The 15,588-nt window shown below is 49.8% G+C and overlaps 1 protein-coding gene across 1 annotated transcript; it reads right to left on the reverse strand.

Moving 5' to 3' along the window:
- Window positions 1–12,672: 12,672 nt before the first annotated feature.
- LOC101972196 (beta-defensin 103A) lies at window positions 12,673–13,701 on the reverse strand. The gene is made up of 2 exons (XM_078031350.1): window positions 13,437–13,701; window positions 12,673–12,901 (listed from the first exon to the last, which is right to left on the reverse strand). Exons 1-2 carry the CDS (start codon window positions 13,567–13,569, stop codon window positions 12,756–12,758), a joined length of 279 nt encoding a protein of 92 aa, XP_077887476.1. The 5' UTR covers window positions 13,570–13,701; the 3' UTR covers window positions 12,673–12,755.
- Window positions 13,702–15,588: the final 1,887 nt, after the last annotated feature.

A 15,588-nucleotide genomic window follows, 5' to 3' on the forward strand; every position in this document is an offset into this window, starting at 1 on the left:
CAGAGTCCCATGCTGTCATCTTCACTGAATTGTGTTTCATGAAGATATCATCTCTTTCCAATGTGTTTGATTTAAACCACAAATCTATTCAGAAAAACCTAAGCAGTTCAACATTCAGTATCATGTAATGGGATGGGGATGGGGTCCTGGCCTTCAAGGACCGTGCAGCTGAATATAAGATTTAAAGGGAGCCCCAGTGTGCAATGAGGGCTGAGGAAGGGGCATCTGTCTTGAGGACCAGAACCATGTGCCACTCAGAGGAAGGGAGATGTCATGTGTGTGGTGGGATGGGAATGCCTCCATCAAGGGAGTGGGATGTGAGCTGGGTCTTGATCCACGCTCATTGGAATAAGAGGCATGGTGCCTGTAGCCGGGGCAGCAAAAGGAAGTAACGCACAGGTGATAGGAAGAAGGAGGGCACATGGGAAGACTGGGGTCCAGCTTGCTGAGACATCTATAGAGGCTAATAGATCACAAACCCACATAAATGTCGTGTGCTGTGGAGGCTCCAAAGGCCAATGCAAAGGGTACTAATTTGTAGGTAGCTGCAAAATTGCTAAGGATCTCTGGCTGCCCTGCAAGGAACATCACACAATGACCAGTCAGTATCTCTGATTTTGAATGAAATGATTTAATTGAGCTGACATTTTAGAAATAAACCTGAAAGAAACTGTTCTCCCTCCATCCTGACCTCAGCAGTGGCCCCGTTATCCCTGTTCCCATCTTCTCCTGCAACACTTCCGTGTGAGCAGGGTACACCTGCCAATCTCTTCCCAGGTGACAGGGCGTCTCTGTATACAAAAGCCTCTGTTTTTGTGGCACCAGCTGGGGGAATGATGGTGGTGTGTCAGTATCTGGCAAGAGATATGGGAAGAGATCTGAGAGCCACCAGAGCCACCGTGGGAAGACTCAGACCTGAATAAGCAGGGCTCCTGGTGAACCCTTTGGAGAGTGCTTATCCTCCAAGGATGGGCCACCTGCTCACAGTGATCTCGCAGGGAATTGTGATTCCTTGTCTGACTTTGTGACACAGGGACTGGGGCTGCTGTGCCTCTGACAAGGCTTGTTCCTGCAGAAAAGGACTGCTTGGGCCTCAGGTGGGCTCAGGGAGAGGGTGCCCAGGGTGCCCAGCGTGCCCGTCAGTCCCCACCTGGAGAAAACGGGCTGGAGGTTGCAGGAAGGCAGTGGCTGCAACCAGGTCAGCGTGTCCCGACTCAAGGAAAGGTCTGTGTTCATCCCTTGCCCCCAAGTCACCTGGGAAATGGAGGAGTGGAGCCTACAGGGTGGGAAGTGCGGGTGCAGCAGGAAGGGAGCAGGTGTTTTGTGCCCAGTGCGTCACCCCCGTCTCCTGGGGGCTGCAGGTGGGCACAATACAGCGATCGAGATTTCACAACCTTCCTTATTTCTGCTCTTTTTTCTGTCTTCTCTTCTTTCTCCCCTCACTCTTTCCTTCATATCTTCCTTAATCTCTGTTTCCCTGTCCTCCCACCCACTCTCCATTACTGTAAATGCGGAGACAGGATAGAGGAAGCCATGGCAACCCTCTGAGGCTCAAGGGGTGTAATGGAGAAGAGCTCAGCAGGGTGGCTTCAGGACGGAGGCGCCACGCGGGGGCGCTGGGAGGGCTAGGCAGCGATGGGCTACGAGAGGCAGGATGAGGTGCCCTGGTCACATTGTGAGTCTCTAGGTGGCCCACCAGAGAACCTCCACTGTTTAATCATATATAAAAGGATGTGCTTGTCAAAGGATAGCCTGAATTTCTGTCCTTGAAATAAGTGGATTCGACCTCCATTTGAAGAGGCACATGGCTCAGGACTTAAGCTCAGGGGAAAAAGTGGGGTGGCCCTCCATGCTGTCCAGTCCATCAGGGGGAGTCTAGGAAAAACAGAAGTCCTTTAAGACCCCGGGCACCCGCAGCGCTAAGGAGGTTGTATTCAGGTTAATAATCCGCCAGAGAAAGAAGGAGTGGTGAGCTGCAGGGCGGCCTCGGGCTATTGCAGTTCTCAATCTCTCAGATCTGTCTTACCAGAGGCACCCAACCAGAACAAGAGCGGCAAGGAGAAGAAAAGATAAAGAACCCTCCTCACCAATGCTGGCACACCGGGAGGAGCTCAGGACCAAGAGCAAGGTGCCCTTATTGTAATTCACACAGATTGAAGGAGCATGGTTACGGGACCAGCTGTCTTTTTCAATTCTGTCCCAGTGACACAATAATGAAAGCATAGATAGCATCATTGCTTCTGGAACATGGCACGTCCCGGAGCCTCTCAAGGACACATGCCTCAGAAACCACGTGCCTATTTCCTTTGGGGTGTTAGGAGCTTGCCAAAAAAAGATTATTCTGGAAGTAGATATGGAGTGAGAGGGCTGCTGTTTTAGTTTCTGTGTCTGGTAGCAATCTTATGACATGTAGCCTGGATTTTATTTGTTTCAATGGTAGATTTTTTTTTTAATGCTAGTTCCTGTTCTCCCAAGTGAAAGGAAACAGAATGATATAGAATGAAGGCCAAATTCTGATAACATCAGTACAACCTGGACAGGAATCAGGACTTGGTCAGAACAAGAGTGTCCATGCACATACTTGGAGTTCGGATGGCACAGAGTGGGTTAATGTTTGTTCCTAAGAAAAGAGAGTTACCTCCCACAGTTAAATGACCCCAAGGCACTTGGATTTTCATGTAATATTAAAATTCTTAAATCAGCGTCTTATGAAAGTAAGACTTGTGAAACAGAGTGTGAATTATATTGTGAATTAGGATAGTATCTCATTTCCTATCTTCAGAGAAAGAAAAGGTTGGGATAAAATAACCAAATGGCTAGCCACCGTTTCAGAGTGTCTGACACTTTCCGTTTAGATATGGACTCTAGGAATGTGCATTATGACCTGGGGTTCTTGGGGGTTCAGTCTTTTGATTTCTTTAGTGGCTTGTCATTATCTTCCTCTCATCCAGGGCTTCACCCACCCTCTTTAAAGCAACTCTGCCCCCTTATTCAAGGACGGGAGTCAGAGTGAGATGTAGTCCCAGGAGAGCTGGGGGTCTGCAGAATGGCTGGAAATCTCCATCTCTGCTGATTTTCCTTTCTGATTTTAAAATGATAAATGATGATTCAAGAACTTAAAAGATAACAGCTGAACTGAATATCACAATAGTCAGACTTAACAGCACCTGGGCTACAGCCAAAGAGAGGATCTAAGACTTGGAGTACATCAAATTGGATGGAAAAATCTTCACACCAAATTCACAGAGAGAGAAAATATTAGAATATACAGAAAATAGCATAAAATACCTGTGAGGGTGTCATGACAGGAGGAAGGTTGGAGACAGAGTGAACAGCTGTAGGTCCTGAGGAGTAGGCTGGCTGAGACACTCTAAAACCCACCAAAGTAGCAATCAGTATCATCAAAAAAACCCCTGTGTACACCACAACCAGGTTACACACTGCTGTGGGTTAGACGTGAGGTGTGCTCCAAACGTTCATGTGTGAGACAATGCAAGAAAGTTGAGGGTGAAATGATTGGGTTGTTAGCGCCTTAACCCAATCAGTGCATTAATCCCCTGATAGGGATTACCTGGGTGGTGATTGTAGGCAGGTGGGGTGTGGCTGGAGGAGGTGGGTCACTGGGGCTGTGCCTCTGTCCTTGTTGAGCTGAATAGTCTCTGCTTCCTGGTGCCAAGTTCTGAGCCACTTTCCTCCACCACACCCTTCCACCATGATGTTCTGCTTTGTATCAGGCCCAGAGGAATGAAATGGGCTGTCTATGGAAACAGTAAGCCTCCAAACAAACCTTTACTCCTTAAAACTGTTCTTGATCACAGTGACAGATGAGTTGACCAAAGCACATCCCAGGGCTGTGGTACCTCGCCTTATCAGTTTGCACATTTGGTTTTTAAACAGCTGGAGCAAAGATCAAGTGCTGGTTTGGCATGAGTAGCCAGATGAACTTCATAAAAATAATGAGTTATCTTCTTTTTTTCCTTCCTCGTGACACTTAAGCACAATGGGGTGGGTGTGATTTTCTTCTTTCAGTCCATGGCGTAATGGCTTTAGAGTGAGGGGAAGGCAGACATGATGGCCCTTTTAGAAAGCAGCCTGCGGTTGCTCCAAACCTTAGGGTTCTCCTGTTTCCATATCTAAGTCCCCCCCCCAGCTCCCACTCTTCATACATGAAGGCGGATATCCAGGTGCTCCTGGGGATTTCCCCTCCGTACTTGGGTCCACTCTATTTCATCCACACTCTTCCTGCCCTCCTCCCTCCAGAGCCTTCCGTGGCTGGGTCCCCTCACTCCCTGGCCGCTGCTCTCCTTCCTCATGCCTTTACCCCAAGCACGACTGCGGATCTCTGGTTGTTTCCAAGATTTCACAACCACAAACTGTTGAGTGAGAGAAGATTTTGCAAGCATTTTATAGGTAGTTATTGCACAGAAATGTTAAGATTGGAGAAGAGGCTTCAGCCAGCCGGCCTCTGTTGTCCACCTCGCAGGCCACGTCCTGCCCCCACGTCGCCTCACGCTCGTTCCTTTGGAACCCAAACTACTACTTTCATTTTTAATCTTCATGGCCCAAGCCTCCCTCGGCCCTGATTCTAAGTGGAATCAGAGCCCTTTCATTTTTGGAAATGTAGAGCTATTTAGCTTTTTAATTTCATCTCGTCTTACACTGCACTCAGGGGTCCCACCTTACAAGAAAAAATAGCCAGTAAAGTGTTTTCTCAAAAGAGGAGTTTCCATTCCCCTAGAACACAAAAGTGATTGCTTTATGTACTATATTAAACTTCATCTCATCTCTGTGGTCAAAAATACGTATTTTTGAAAACCAGGAAAACAACACATTGATCATAAATAAAAATGTCATAAGTTATCAAAAGTAAATGATTGAAGATGGGACGTGGCTGGCCTGGGATCAAAGTGAGGTGAGTGGGTTTGCAGAGTGAAACTGAAGGTAGATCCTGTCCTGGTTTGATATTTGGGTATTGTGTTAATCATGGATTTGGAGCACCGATTTTAGTTTTGTAAAAAACATTCCATCATAATTTGTCTTGAGTGTGGATTTCTTTTTGGTACTTAAGTTTCTACCCACCGCAGTGTCTGTCTCATCTCACCTGTTATCAGATGTACCTATCCTGATAAAAATGATTTTACTGTAACAAGGTGTCGTTTCTTTTTTCAATCCTAAGACTGTAGGTATTATTTTGGAATTGAGCTGCATTCACCTAGAAGTAGGAGCACATTCAGGGGAGAGTTCAGGTGGAGAAACGGAGGGGCACCCACAGGATCCACCAGCAAGGACCTACCCTGGGCAAGCATGTCAGGCTCGGCAGTGTCTGGCTGCTGCCCTGTCTTGGTCTCTCCTTTGGACCTTGGCTCCCTCTTGCTCTGTCCCCTGTTTTACTGATGTCATTTCCTGTGTCTCTGGTGAGAACCTGCTTTCCCACTTCTTGACCTTATCACCCTCCATCTACATGGCAGGAAACACCATCCAACTCAACTGCGCCCTTCTTATGCAGCAAGGCCTCCCCTCAATGACCAGTGCATAAAAGGACAGGACAAAGTCCACACCACAGAGACCTGTTGGCCTGAGAGAATTAGAGTGTTACCTGCACGTGCACCAGGCCCAGCTGAGCAAAAGCAGGACCCAAGGGCAGGACGCGGAGAGCAGAGGTGCAAGGGTGCTGCTCTGGCTTCCAGAGCCAGCAGGTTTGAGTAGGGACAGAGGGATCATGCAAGGGGAGGGGGCAGGAAGAGCAAAGCACGTAGAGTCACTGGGGAAGAAGGGGGTATCATGGAGACAGATGCACTCAGGGGTCCCTGGAAAGACCCAGAAGCCCCCTGCACTGTCCTGATGGTCAGTATGCAGAGCTTAACAGCGTGTCCCCAGGACATGACTACGGGTCGCCATATCACTAGAAGGTTCTGAGCACATGCTTTAATGTGGCTGGGGTTGGAAGGGGTCTGGTCCACTTCTGTTGCTGTGGTCTCTGGGCCTCCTCACTTTGCCCGACAGCATTTGGGCCCTGAAGTGCCGCAGGTGCCTATCTTCTTCAGACGTCTAGGGCAGGCAGCCCTACACAAGCCTCCATTCCTGAGGCAGCTGACAGGATTGCTGATATATTTAGGAAAAACTGAAAGAAAACAAAGGAGTGTCAGCACCGAGGCCCTGCGTTGAAGGACAGGAGCCCACGCCCATCAGCAGAGCGAGTCCAGCAGGTTTTCTTCCCGCCCGGTTCTTCCTCAGGGTCACACCACTTGACTCCAGGCTGTTTGAGTCTCCACCAAGACTCGCTGTTCTGTTCTGTTCCTCCAGCTGGAATGTTGAGGCTCTGACCTGCGGAGCCTGCTGGGGGGCCCCAGGTGGGGTCAGGCAGGCACGGCTGGAAGACCTGGGCCCAGTGGGCACACACAGTTTGCAGCCTCAGCCACAGAGAGACTCCCTCTGCTTCCACACAGGCCAGTCGTGTTAGGCTCAGGTAAGGCAGGGAGTCCCCATTCTCAACCTTTGTTTTCCACGTCAGTTAACTTATTAAGTATCTGAACTGAAGGGAGAAAAAGATGCAGCTCAGAGAGTAGACCTTGTTCAGTGAGAACTTGACGCCGAAGTAACTGACAGTTGAAAACAAAACAGTAAAAATAAACCTGTGTCCTTGATTCTAAGATCTAAAACCTGGTCTTACTCTCATCCTTCTTCCTTCCTTCCATCCTTCCTGATCTATTCAAGACAGAATACAGCTTTGTCCCTGCTCTCTCAGAATCCCCTTGTTCCACTGTAACCCAGAACTCACGAATGGGATTCATAAAATGAGGGTTTTTTTTTTTCCTATCGGATTTGTTGACTCAGATCTTGCCTCATTTTCTTCTGTCTGTCCCTCCTCTCCACCTGCCTCTCTTCCCCGTTCATTCTTTTTTATTCTATTTTCACAATATCAAGAAAAAAATAAATGTTGGGCACACAGTTTAGAGAGCTGCTACCAAGAGCTGCACCTGCACTGGGCCAGGGCAGCCCTGTATGTGGAAGGGCATGTCGCCCGGGGCCTCCTGTCTGAAAAGACCAGGGCCCAGGAGGTTCCTAAATCACAAGCCCACAGAATTAATTTCTGGGATTACCTAGGTACCCAAAACTCTACTCTTTCATGTAAAGATTTATGAGACGGTGTCCTCTGCTTCCTTCTTTGGGTAAAAGCAAGATATCTGAATTTGATTAAAAAAACAACTAGTGGCCCTAGGGAGGCTCCCTGGTCTCAGCAGTGCTGGCTCGAGGGTCAACGAAGGGTCTGGATTTACCAGCCGCAGAGCTGCTTGGAAATGGCTGTGAGTGGAACCCTGTGGTTCTTAAACTCCTTTCCAGTTGCAGGAAATGGTCTTGATTCTCTTAAGTAATTCATACAAGCTACTTGGCCCAAAAAAAAAAAAAAATGTGCTTAGAAAAGAGAAAGATGAGAGGAAAGGAGAGGAAGGTGGAGGAAGACAGGAGAGGAGATAGAGAATCAAGAGGGAAGAAGAAGGAGAGAGACAGTAAGAGAAGGAGAAAGAAGGAGGAGGGGCAGAAACGGGCAGAAGGAGGGAGAGAGGAAGACAGAAGGGACGGGTGGAGGACGGGGAAGGAGAGAGACTTCCTGCCTTCTCTGTGTCGCCTCCCCTTCCCCGTGGCCCATCTCACCTGGAGGAGGCAGCAGGAACACCAAGAGGAACGCGAGGAGGAGGAACCGGATCTTCATGGCGAGGCTGGTGGACCCACAGCAGACGCTGCTGAGAGCGCCCAGCGCCTGGCCTTATAAAGGTCCGGGCTCCTGGGTCCTGGGAATTATATAATTTGTTACTGGCTCTGGTCCTAGTAATTGCTGGGATTAAAACAGGATCTTTCCCGGTGTGTCAGAGGAATAGCCCTTAGGGAATAAGGCACTCCCCGTTGTCCTGATGCAAATCAGGATGTGGGAAACCCCAGGGAATTGTTCTCTACCCTTGGGACCAAGAGCTGCCGCTGCCTACTCCTGTCCCTGGATGGAGGGGTCAGGAGCTGGGCCTGCCTCACAGGGCACTGATGGGCTTGAGCCCCAGAGGTCACCTGCCTGCCCCATGGAGTGTGACGTCTACCCACTTTCTGTTTCCTGATAGTCTGTGGACAGTCTGAGGCCACAGTGGGAACGAATTCCACCTCTTTCTGTCCATCCCTGGGCATGGTCAGCTCCTATGATGAAATGGAATAGAGTGTGCTGACCCCAGAGTTCCCAGGGGTGGGCAGGAGGGTGTCGGGGCTTCAGGAAGAGACAAGGGAGCCCCATTGTCCCAGGTCATCACAGGACAGTGAGATCCACATGAGACATCTCCTGAAAGTCCCCATCCCCCGGGGAAGACGGGCCCTGACTCAGGTGGGTGTGTGTTTCACTCCACAGAGGCAGACTGGGAGGACAGCATGGTGTCTGGGCTCTCCCTGGTCCAGGGTGACATTTCAATCCATGCAATGGCCAACGCAGGACGGTTGGCACATCCATCCAAACGTTGATCATCTCTCTGCGTTGGGAACGTCTTCGAGCTGTTTTGAAGTGTGGAGTGTGAAGTCTACCCACTTACTGTTGTTGTCTTCTGCAGCGACCCTCCTGGGAACAGGACACCAGGACTCACTTGTCCTATCTGTATTTTGTCCCTACTATTCGACCTCTCTCTCTTCCCCTCCCCATCCCTGTCCCAGCCTCTAGTCACCTCTGTCTTATTCCCTAATTCGAGGTGTTTTGAGAGGACGCTGGTGACGATGCTGTGTTGGCAAGAAGGGACGACTTCCCGATCATGTGACACGGAGGCCATGAAGGAGGTCCCATCAATGCTCAGGCTCTGGTCACCACGACAGCATGGCCCTCCTCTGGACTGTGTAGAGAAGCACGTCACTCACTCAACACTCAGAGTATTTCTCCCAGGCTAAGGAAGCTCTTATGGCCACATTCAGACACAATATGCCATTCATCCCTCCTCCGTGCTCCTGCCAGGTGGGCACGGCTCAGCTGTACAGATGACAGTCCTGGGACCTGGAAAGGTGAAGGCCCGTGGTCACCTAGCTGCTAAGCCTCAGAGGTGGGAGCAGAACTGAAAGCCGCCATTCTTCCAAGTCCTCCTGTGGACGTGCCGGGTGCACATTAATGAAATCGCCCTGGCGTCCTGACCGCTTCGCCCCTTCCTTGTCCCACAGCCCCTCGGCTAGAGTGACAGCTGCCTGCTGGACGCCAGCCTCCCCTGGTCTTGCTGTCATCCTCTCCAGCCTCCTGAGCTGACCAGAGGGCTGAGAGCATGACAGGCCTCCCGAAGGCCAGGAACAACGGTGCGAGGTACTGCCACCTGGTGGCGACTCTTTGTATGTCATGTCAGCCATTCCCATTTTCCTGTCTGCCCCAAGCTATGTGCAAGCTTCGTGAGCACCCCAGGTATACGCAAGCCACTAAGGATTTGGTTATTTTTCCCTCTTAATGAACCTAATGAGAGTTCTAAAATTTTTATTCATCATTTCAAAGAATAAGCTTCATTTTCATTAAAAATTCTCTTTTGCGCGCCCATTTTCTTCCCACTTGCCTCTATTTGCTTTGTGTTTTAACATCTCCTTTCTTAGAGGAAACGTAGAGGGTCAACTAGGGAGTTTCGCTCCTTTCTACCTAAAATCACTTAATGCCATGAAACTCCCTCTAAGCAGCGCCTCGGCTGCTCTCCCTCAGACCTTGGAGTGTCTTGCTTTCCTTTCCAGTCAGTGAAAAATGCTTCCTGATTTCTCTTGTGATTCCTTCTTGAATATTTAGAAGTAAGTTGATTAATTTCCAAATATTTGGGACCTTTTCCAGATATCTTTCTGTTATCAATAGCTTTGTGGGTTCCACTGTGTCCAGACACCATATTTTGTATGGTTTTAAACTATTCTGCTTTTTGAGACTTGTTTCCTGGCTCAGTGTGGGCCGTACTTGGTGACTTTTAATGCATTCTACTGTGAGTGAGTGGAGTGTCCTATAAATTTCACAAAGGTCACACTGGGTGACACTGTCATTCAAGGCTTCTCCACTGTTATTCTGTCTGTTTTTCCATCTATTACAACGAAAAAAAAATGTTGAAGTATCCTGTTGCAATTCTTAATTTGTTTATTTATTCTCTCAATTCCACGATTTTTTCTTAACAATTTCTCTTAGATTCTATTAGATGTGTACTGATTATTTGCTTTTTTTCTCCTTGTGATTTAACCATTTTATCTTTAGAAAAAATACCCTCATTATCCCTGGTAATACACTGCTTGTTCTAAAGTCTGCTCTGATCTGTAATCAATTAACCAATAGATTAACCAATTAACCAATTAAACCAAGATTAGTCAATTAACCAATGTTTTCTTTAGATTAATGTTTTTATATGTCTGGTTCTTCTGCTTTAACCTAACTTTGTCCTTGTATCTGATGTACAAAGTGGGTCTTTATTATTGCCTACCTATTACACAGCACAATGGGTGTCATTGTGGCCTATTCTTCCTGACTGACAGCGTGCCTTTGGCTCTTGTTTCTCACCTGCTGCAATCTCTCCCTTCCTGAGGTGTCTGGAATGTGGGCAGCCTGCTCCTTCCATCTTGCAGAGACTCTCCTCCACGCCTGCATTTCCTGGTGCAGGACTGGTGCAGGAGGGATTCCTGTGTCTTTTGGGTGGAGCTGAGATAGTGTGGTCTTTGCTTTGGTTTGTGAAGCGCTCCTGCTGGTGTGGAACTGGGCCGCACAGGGCTCCTGTGGACCCTGGTGGGAAGCGTGCTTGATCCTCTCTCTGAGCAATGTGTCTTCTCGAGCTGTTTGTAAGATGTTCTTTTTGTCACATTTAAAATACTCGGATTCTGATGTGCTTGGTGTGGCTTTCTTTGTTCATTCTGCTCGTATTTCTTTGAGTCCTCCCTTTGTGGGTCACAGTCTCACCAAGCCATTGTTTCCTGTCTCCTCCTCTGGCTTCCTCTGACTCCAAGCACAGCCCGATGCTGGGCTGGTGAGGTTTGCACTCAGCCCACTGTTAAGGTTTTCCCAGTCTCTCCTTTCACTCTCACTCAAGCACACTTTCTCATTTGTTTGTGCTAAAATAGATGCTGGCTTTCTGATCCTTACCGTCACATACCATTCGTCCAGCTCAGTATATTTTAATTCAGATATTTATTTTCATCTCTAGAAGCTCTGGGTTAGAGAAGTTGCAGAGGCTCCTGGAGAGCTCCACGCAGCTGATGGCATTACTCAGGGGAGACTGGAGGCCGGTGCTGGTGGGACCTGTGTGCCTCCACCCCTGTGTGTGCCTCCAGCCCTGTGTTTGCCTCCAGCCCTGTGTGTGCCCCCAGCCCTGTGTGTCCCCCCAGCCCCGTGTGTGCCCCCAGCCCCGTGTGTGCCTCCAGCCCTGTGTGTGCCCCCAGTCCTGTGTGTGCCCCCAGCCCTGTGTGTGCCCCCAGCCCTGTGTGTGCCCCCAGCCCTGTGTGTCCCCCCAGCCCTGTGTGTGCCCCCTGCCCTGTGTGTGCCCCCAGCCCCGTGTGTGCCTGGACTTCATCTAAAACCTTGGGTGTTTCTGCTTTCCTGTGGCTGACTGAAGCCCCCTTCTCCAACAGCACCTGGGAGGGAGTTCTGCTCTGCAGAAGGGGTCTTGTGCCCATAGTTATGACCTCAGTCTCCTCCCAGCTGCACTGCTGGGCAGGCTGAGGCCCCCTCCTGGCACCTGCAGGCCCTGCCCAGGAGCAGGCCGGGCAGTCGTAAGCTCCTCTTGCTTCCCTCTGTCTGCAGTCACGTCCCCCACTGGATGGTGCCTGTCCTCACCTTCTGTCTGGCCCCTTCTTGTGGACTGTTGGAGGGCACTCATCGATGCTTCCTGGATGGACGGTGGGTGGGGTGTGGGCTGCTTCAGGGGTCTTCATTCCCCTATCCCCGAGAGCCCAGTAGTCTTGCTGTTCTACCACAGTGCTTAGCCTGGGGGACTGGGGTCAGGGAGGACAGACCACCACTCAGATGCTGGATCCTTAAACAGTGGAACATCCAAAGCTCATGAATGGACGTTGGTCCAGCCAATGCTGGCCGGGCAGCCCCCACGCTCAGGGCGCTTTACCAACAGTCCAGGAAGGTCTGGACTTCGCATCCTACCACCCGTGTGGAGACCCACAGTGTGCAAATGGACAGGGGCAGACACCGAGAGACCTTCAGAGGCAGCACTCACGTCAGAGCCCGGTGCAGCAGGCGGGAGGAGACAGACATGGGGGCGCTAGCGTTTGGAGACAGGTGGGAGCAGCGAGCTGATGCCAGTTCTGAGGCCAACAGCTCAGAGGCCTGGGCAGCAGGAAAGCAAAGGGTGTACTGAAGGAGGGCCAGGGTCCCCGTCTCTGAGGAGAACTTTCTGGAAGGATTTGGATTGGTGACTGAGGGATGCATTAAGGTTTTAGAGGTAGCTTCAGAGAGATGAAGTCCTGGGAAGAAAGACGGTGAAGTCTTGGGAAGAAGGATGGTAAAGCCCAGGGGTATGGAGGATGAGGGAGCAAAGGAATGTTCCAGAAAGAGTCCAGTGTTGCTGAGGTCCAAAACCCACTAAAGACAAACACGGTGCAGAAGCTGATGTACTTAGTGGAAGGTGAGTCATTAGCCTCTCTCAGTTGCCTGCTTGGTAACAACTTCCACAAAACCAGAGTGTTAAAAAAAAAAATCAAGCTTCTAAATTTTTGAAAAAAATTTTTAATTTGGTTTTAGCTTTATAAACTTGAAGGAGGGATCGCCCCAACATTCTCCTCACGTCTGATCCCTATTTCTTTTTCCGGCAGCATTTCCGACCCCGGAGAGAGCAGCGGCCTATCTGTTCCTCCTTGGGGAGGCAGCCCAGCATGGCGCACCGGCCGCCCCGTATTCTGCAATAGTACCTCTGTACTGCGCTGATGATCCCGCTGTGACCTGCAAAGGAAACATAGAAGGTACAGGGGGCTCTAGGAGGGGTCCTGGGACAAATTCCAGGCTTCAGGAGTTCCTCAGTCACTCACTCGCTGCCTTCCAGGGTTCTATCTCCTTCCCCCCTTGGCTATAAAATTAAGAGTGAAGGGAAGGCGGAGCCCAGCAGGCAGTAGTCAATGTCCCCTGGGGGGAAACTGCAGATCTCTGTGGGTGCAGTGTCCTGGGCTGACCCCCTCTGACCACTAAGCTTAGTGAACCAGAAGCCTCTGCTTCTGCTCACAGAACCAGCCCAGGTTTCCTCTGAGGCTGAAATTGAGTAGCACTTTCCCACATCTCCTTACTAGTCCTCCCACCAGGAGGCGGGTGAAGAGGTGCTACTAGCACAGGGAGCAGGAGCCGGAGCCTGCTGTGAGGCTGGCCCTGACTGGTCAGCTGCCAAAGACAGTTCCCCTGGTCCCACCCAGGGAATGTGGGAGAATGGAGAGGCCTGGATGCACCGACACTGGTCCTCTCAGCCCCTCTTTCCCACCTGACTTACCTGGTAGGGGCATCAGGAACAAGAGGAGCAACACGCCCAGCAGGTACAGGATCCGCATGGCTGACCGGCTTCGCAGCAGGCTGAGGCTGGACTGAAAGGTGCACGGGTTCACGTTTATAAAGAGGTAAGCCATGGCTGCAATTCTTGTAATGTCACAGTGATGACAAGATGACGTACTTCCCGATGTGTCATCTCTCTCTCTGCACAGGACACACCCACTCACCCAGGAGCTGGTAGCAGCCTGATAAGCTAGCTATGGACATGGGGACAGCTGCTGTCCTCCAGGCTCAGGGGCCTAGTCGTGTCTGGCTCGAGCCGGCCGTGGGTACGGGCGGGGCTGGTGTGGGCAGGGCCTGTCTTCTCCTGGGAGTGGTGCCAGGGTTCCTGGTTGGGGGTCGACCTATCTGCACTGTGGTACTTTTTAATTTCCTGCATCTTCTTAAAAGACAGAGAGTCTGAGGCCCTCCTGGGAACCAGATCAATCCAGCTCTGGACATTCTCAGATCTGGGGGTAGGACTGGCCTCAGGTGGTGAGGAAAGAAGAAACATGGGCTGTACCCATTTTTAACTCTTTTATTTGTTCTTTCTAGATGATAGGATATATTTTGACATATCATACATACATGGAATATAACTTCCTATTTTTGTGGCTGTCCCTGATATGGCATTTCACTGGTCATGTGTTCATATATGAACATAGGGAAGTTATATCCGATTCACTGTCTTTTCTATTCCCACCCGTCTCCCTTCCCTTCCTTCCTCTTTGTCTAATCCAGTGAACTTCTCTCCCCCCATACCACTTATTGTGAGTTAGCATCCACATATCAGAGAGAACATTTGGCCTTTGGTTTTTTGGGGATTGGTTTATTTCACATAGGGTGATAGTTTCCAGTTCTATTGATTTACCTGCAAATGCCATAATTTCATTCTTCTCTATGGCTGAGTAATAGTCCATTGGGTATATATACCACATTTTCTTTTTCCATTTATCATAGTTTAGCAATTGTGAATTGAACTGCTATAAACATGGATGTGGCTTTATTACTCTAGTATGCTGATTTTAAGTCCTTGGCTATATGCCAACGAGTGGGATAAGTGGGCAAAGGGTGGTTCAGAAATGGGCTGTGCTGAAGGGCCCCTGCCTTCACCCCTCATGGTGCTACAGAGAGTGAAACACACCTCATACTTCATCATGGTTGTAAAACGACCCAAATTTATAAGGAAGGTGTTTCCTTTCACTTCCTCGGAAGGACAGTGCTGTGATAATGTTAATAGCTGCCTCTCTTTCCTGTGGAGGAGAGTCCTTGTACTACTCTTGGCTATGAGCCAGGCTATTCTTGGCTCACGAGCTTTCAAAAAAGTCCAGGGATCAGATGGTTTTCACTGGGTATAAATCCGGAGTTTGAGGGGAAAATTTCTTCTTTTTTTAGCTATTAGACCTAAATGTTGAGGAGTCTAAGCAGTGGGTTGTGTCTGCCAGTCGACTATTTAGTTGGGAGCTGAAGCTCCTGCTGCCTGGCTGCAATCCCATGGACCCCCCCGTGGCTCTGGGTGTGAGGTCCAGGCGTGTGTTAGGATACTGGTGCACCCCGCAGATTCAGTAAGCAACCCGAGCATCTCCTACAGGTGAAGGCCAGCCCGCGTGTCCAGTGTGGGTGAGAGACCCACATGCTGAGACTCAGGGCAAGTCCTGTTTCTCCTCTCCATGGTCTCCAGGTAGCTTCTGCAGACGGGCAGACAGTCAGATAACAAAGGGTGGGGCAGAGGGTCATGGTGAAGGTTTAGGCACAGGGCCGCACAGATGGAGGGAAAAGGAGGCTCATGCTGAAGAGTGGATTTTAATCAGCAGATTGAAGAGGACCACTTTATCATTTAAAAACCTAACTTTGCTCTTTTTTTTTTTAAAGAGTGAGAGAGGAGAGAGAGAGAGAGAGAAATTTTAATATTTATTTTTTAGTTCTCGGCGGACACAACATCTTTGTTGGTATGTGGTGCTGAGGATCGAACCCGGGCCGCTCGCATGCCAGGCAAGCACGCTACCGCTTGAGCCACATCCCCAGCCCCAACTTTGCTCTTACGTTCAGGATTGGAGACAAACATTGGAGATACCTTGAAATGGAAGGAGCAGGTGACTGTGGGGTGGGATGGGTGC

This window comes from Ictidomys tridecemlineatus, chromosome 14 (genome assembly GCF_052094955.1).
Source record: "Ictidomys tridecemlineatus isolate mIctTri1 chromosome 14, mIctTri1.hap1, whole genome shotgun sequence".
NCBI lineage: Eukaryota > Metazoa > Chordata > Mammalia > Rodentia > Sciuridae > Ictidomys > Ictidomys tridecemlineatus.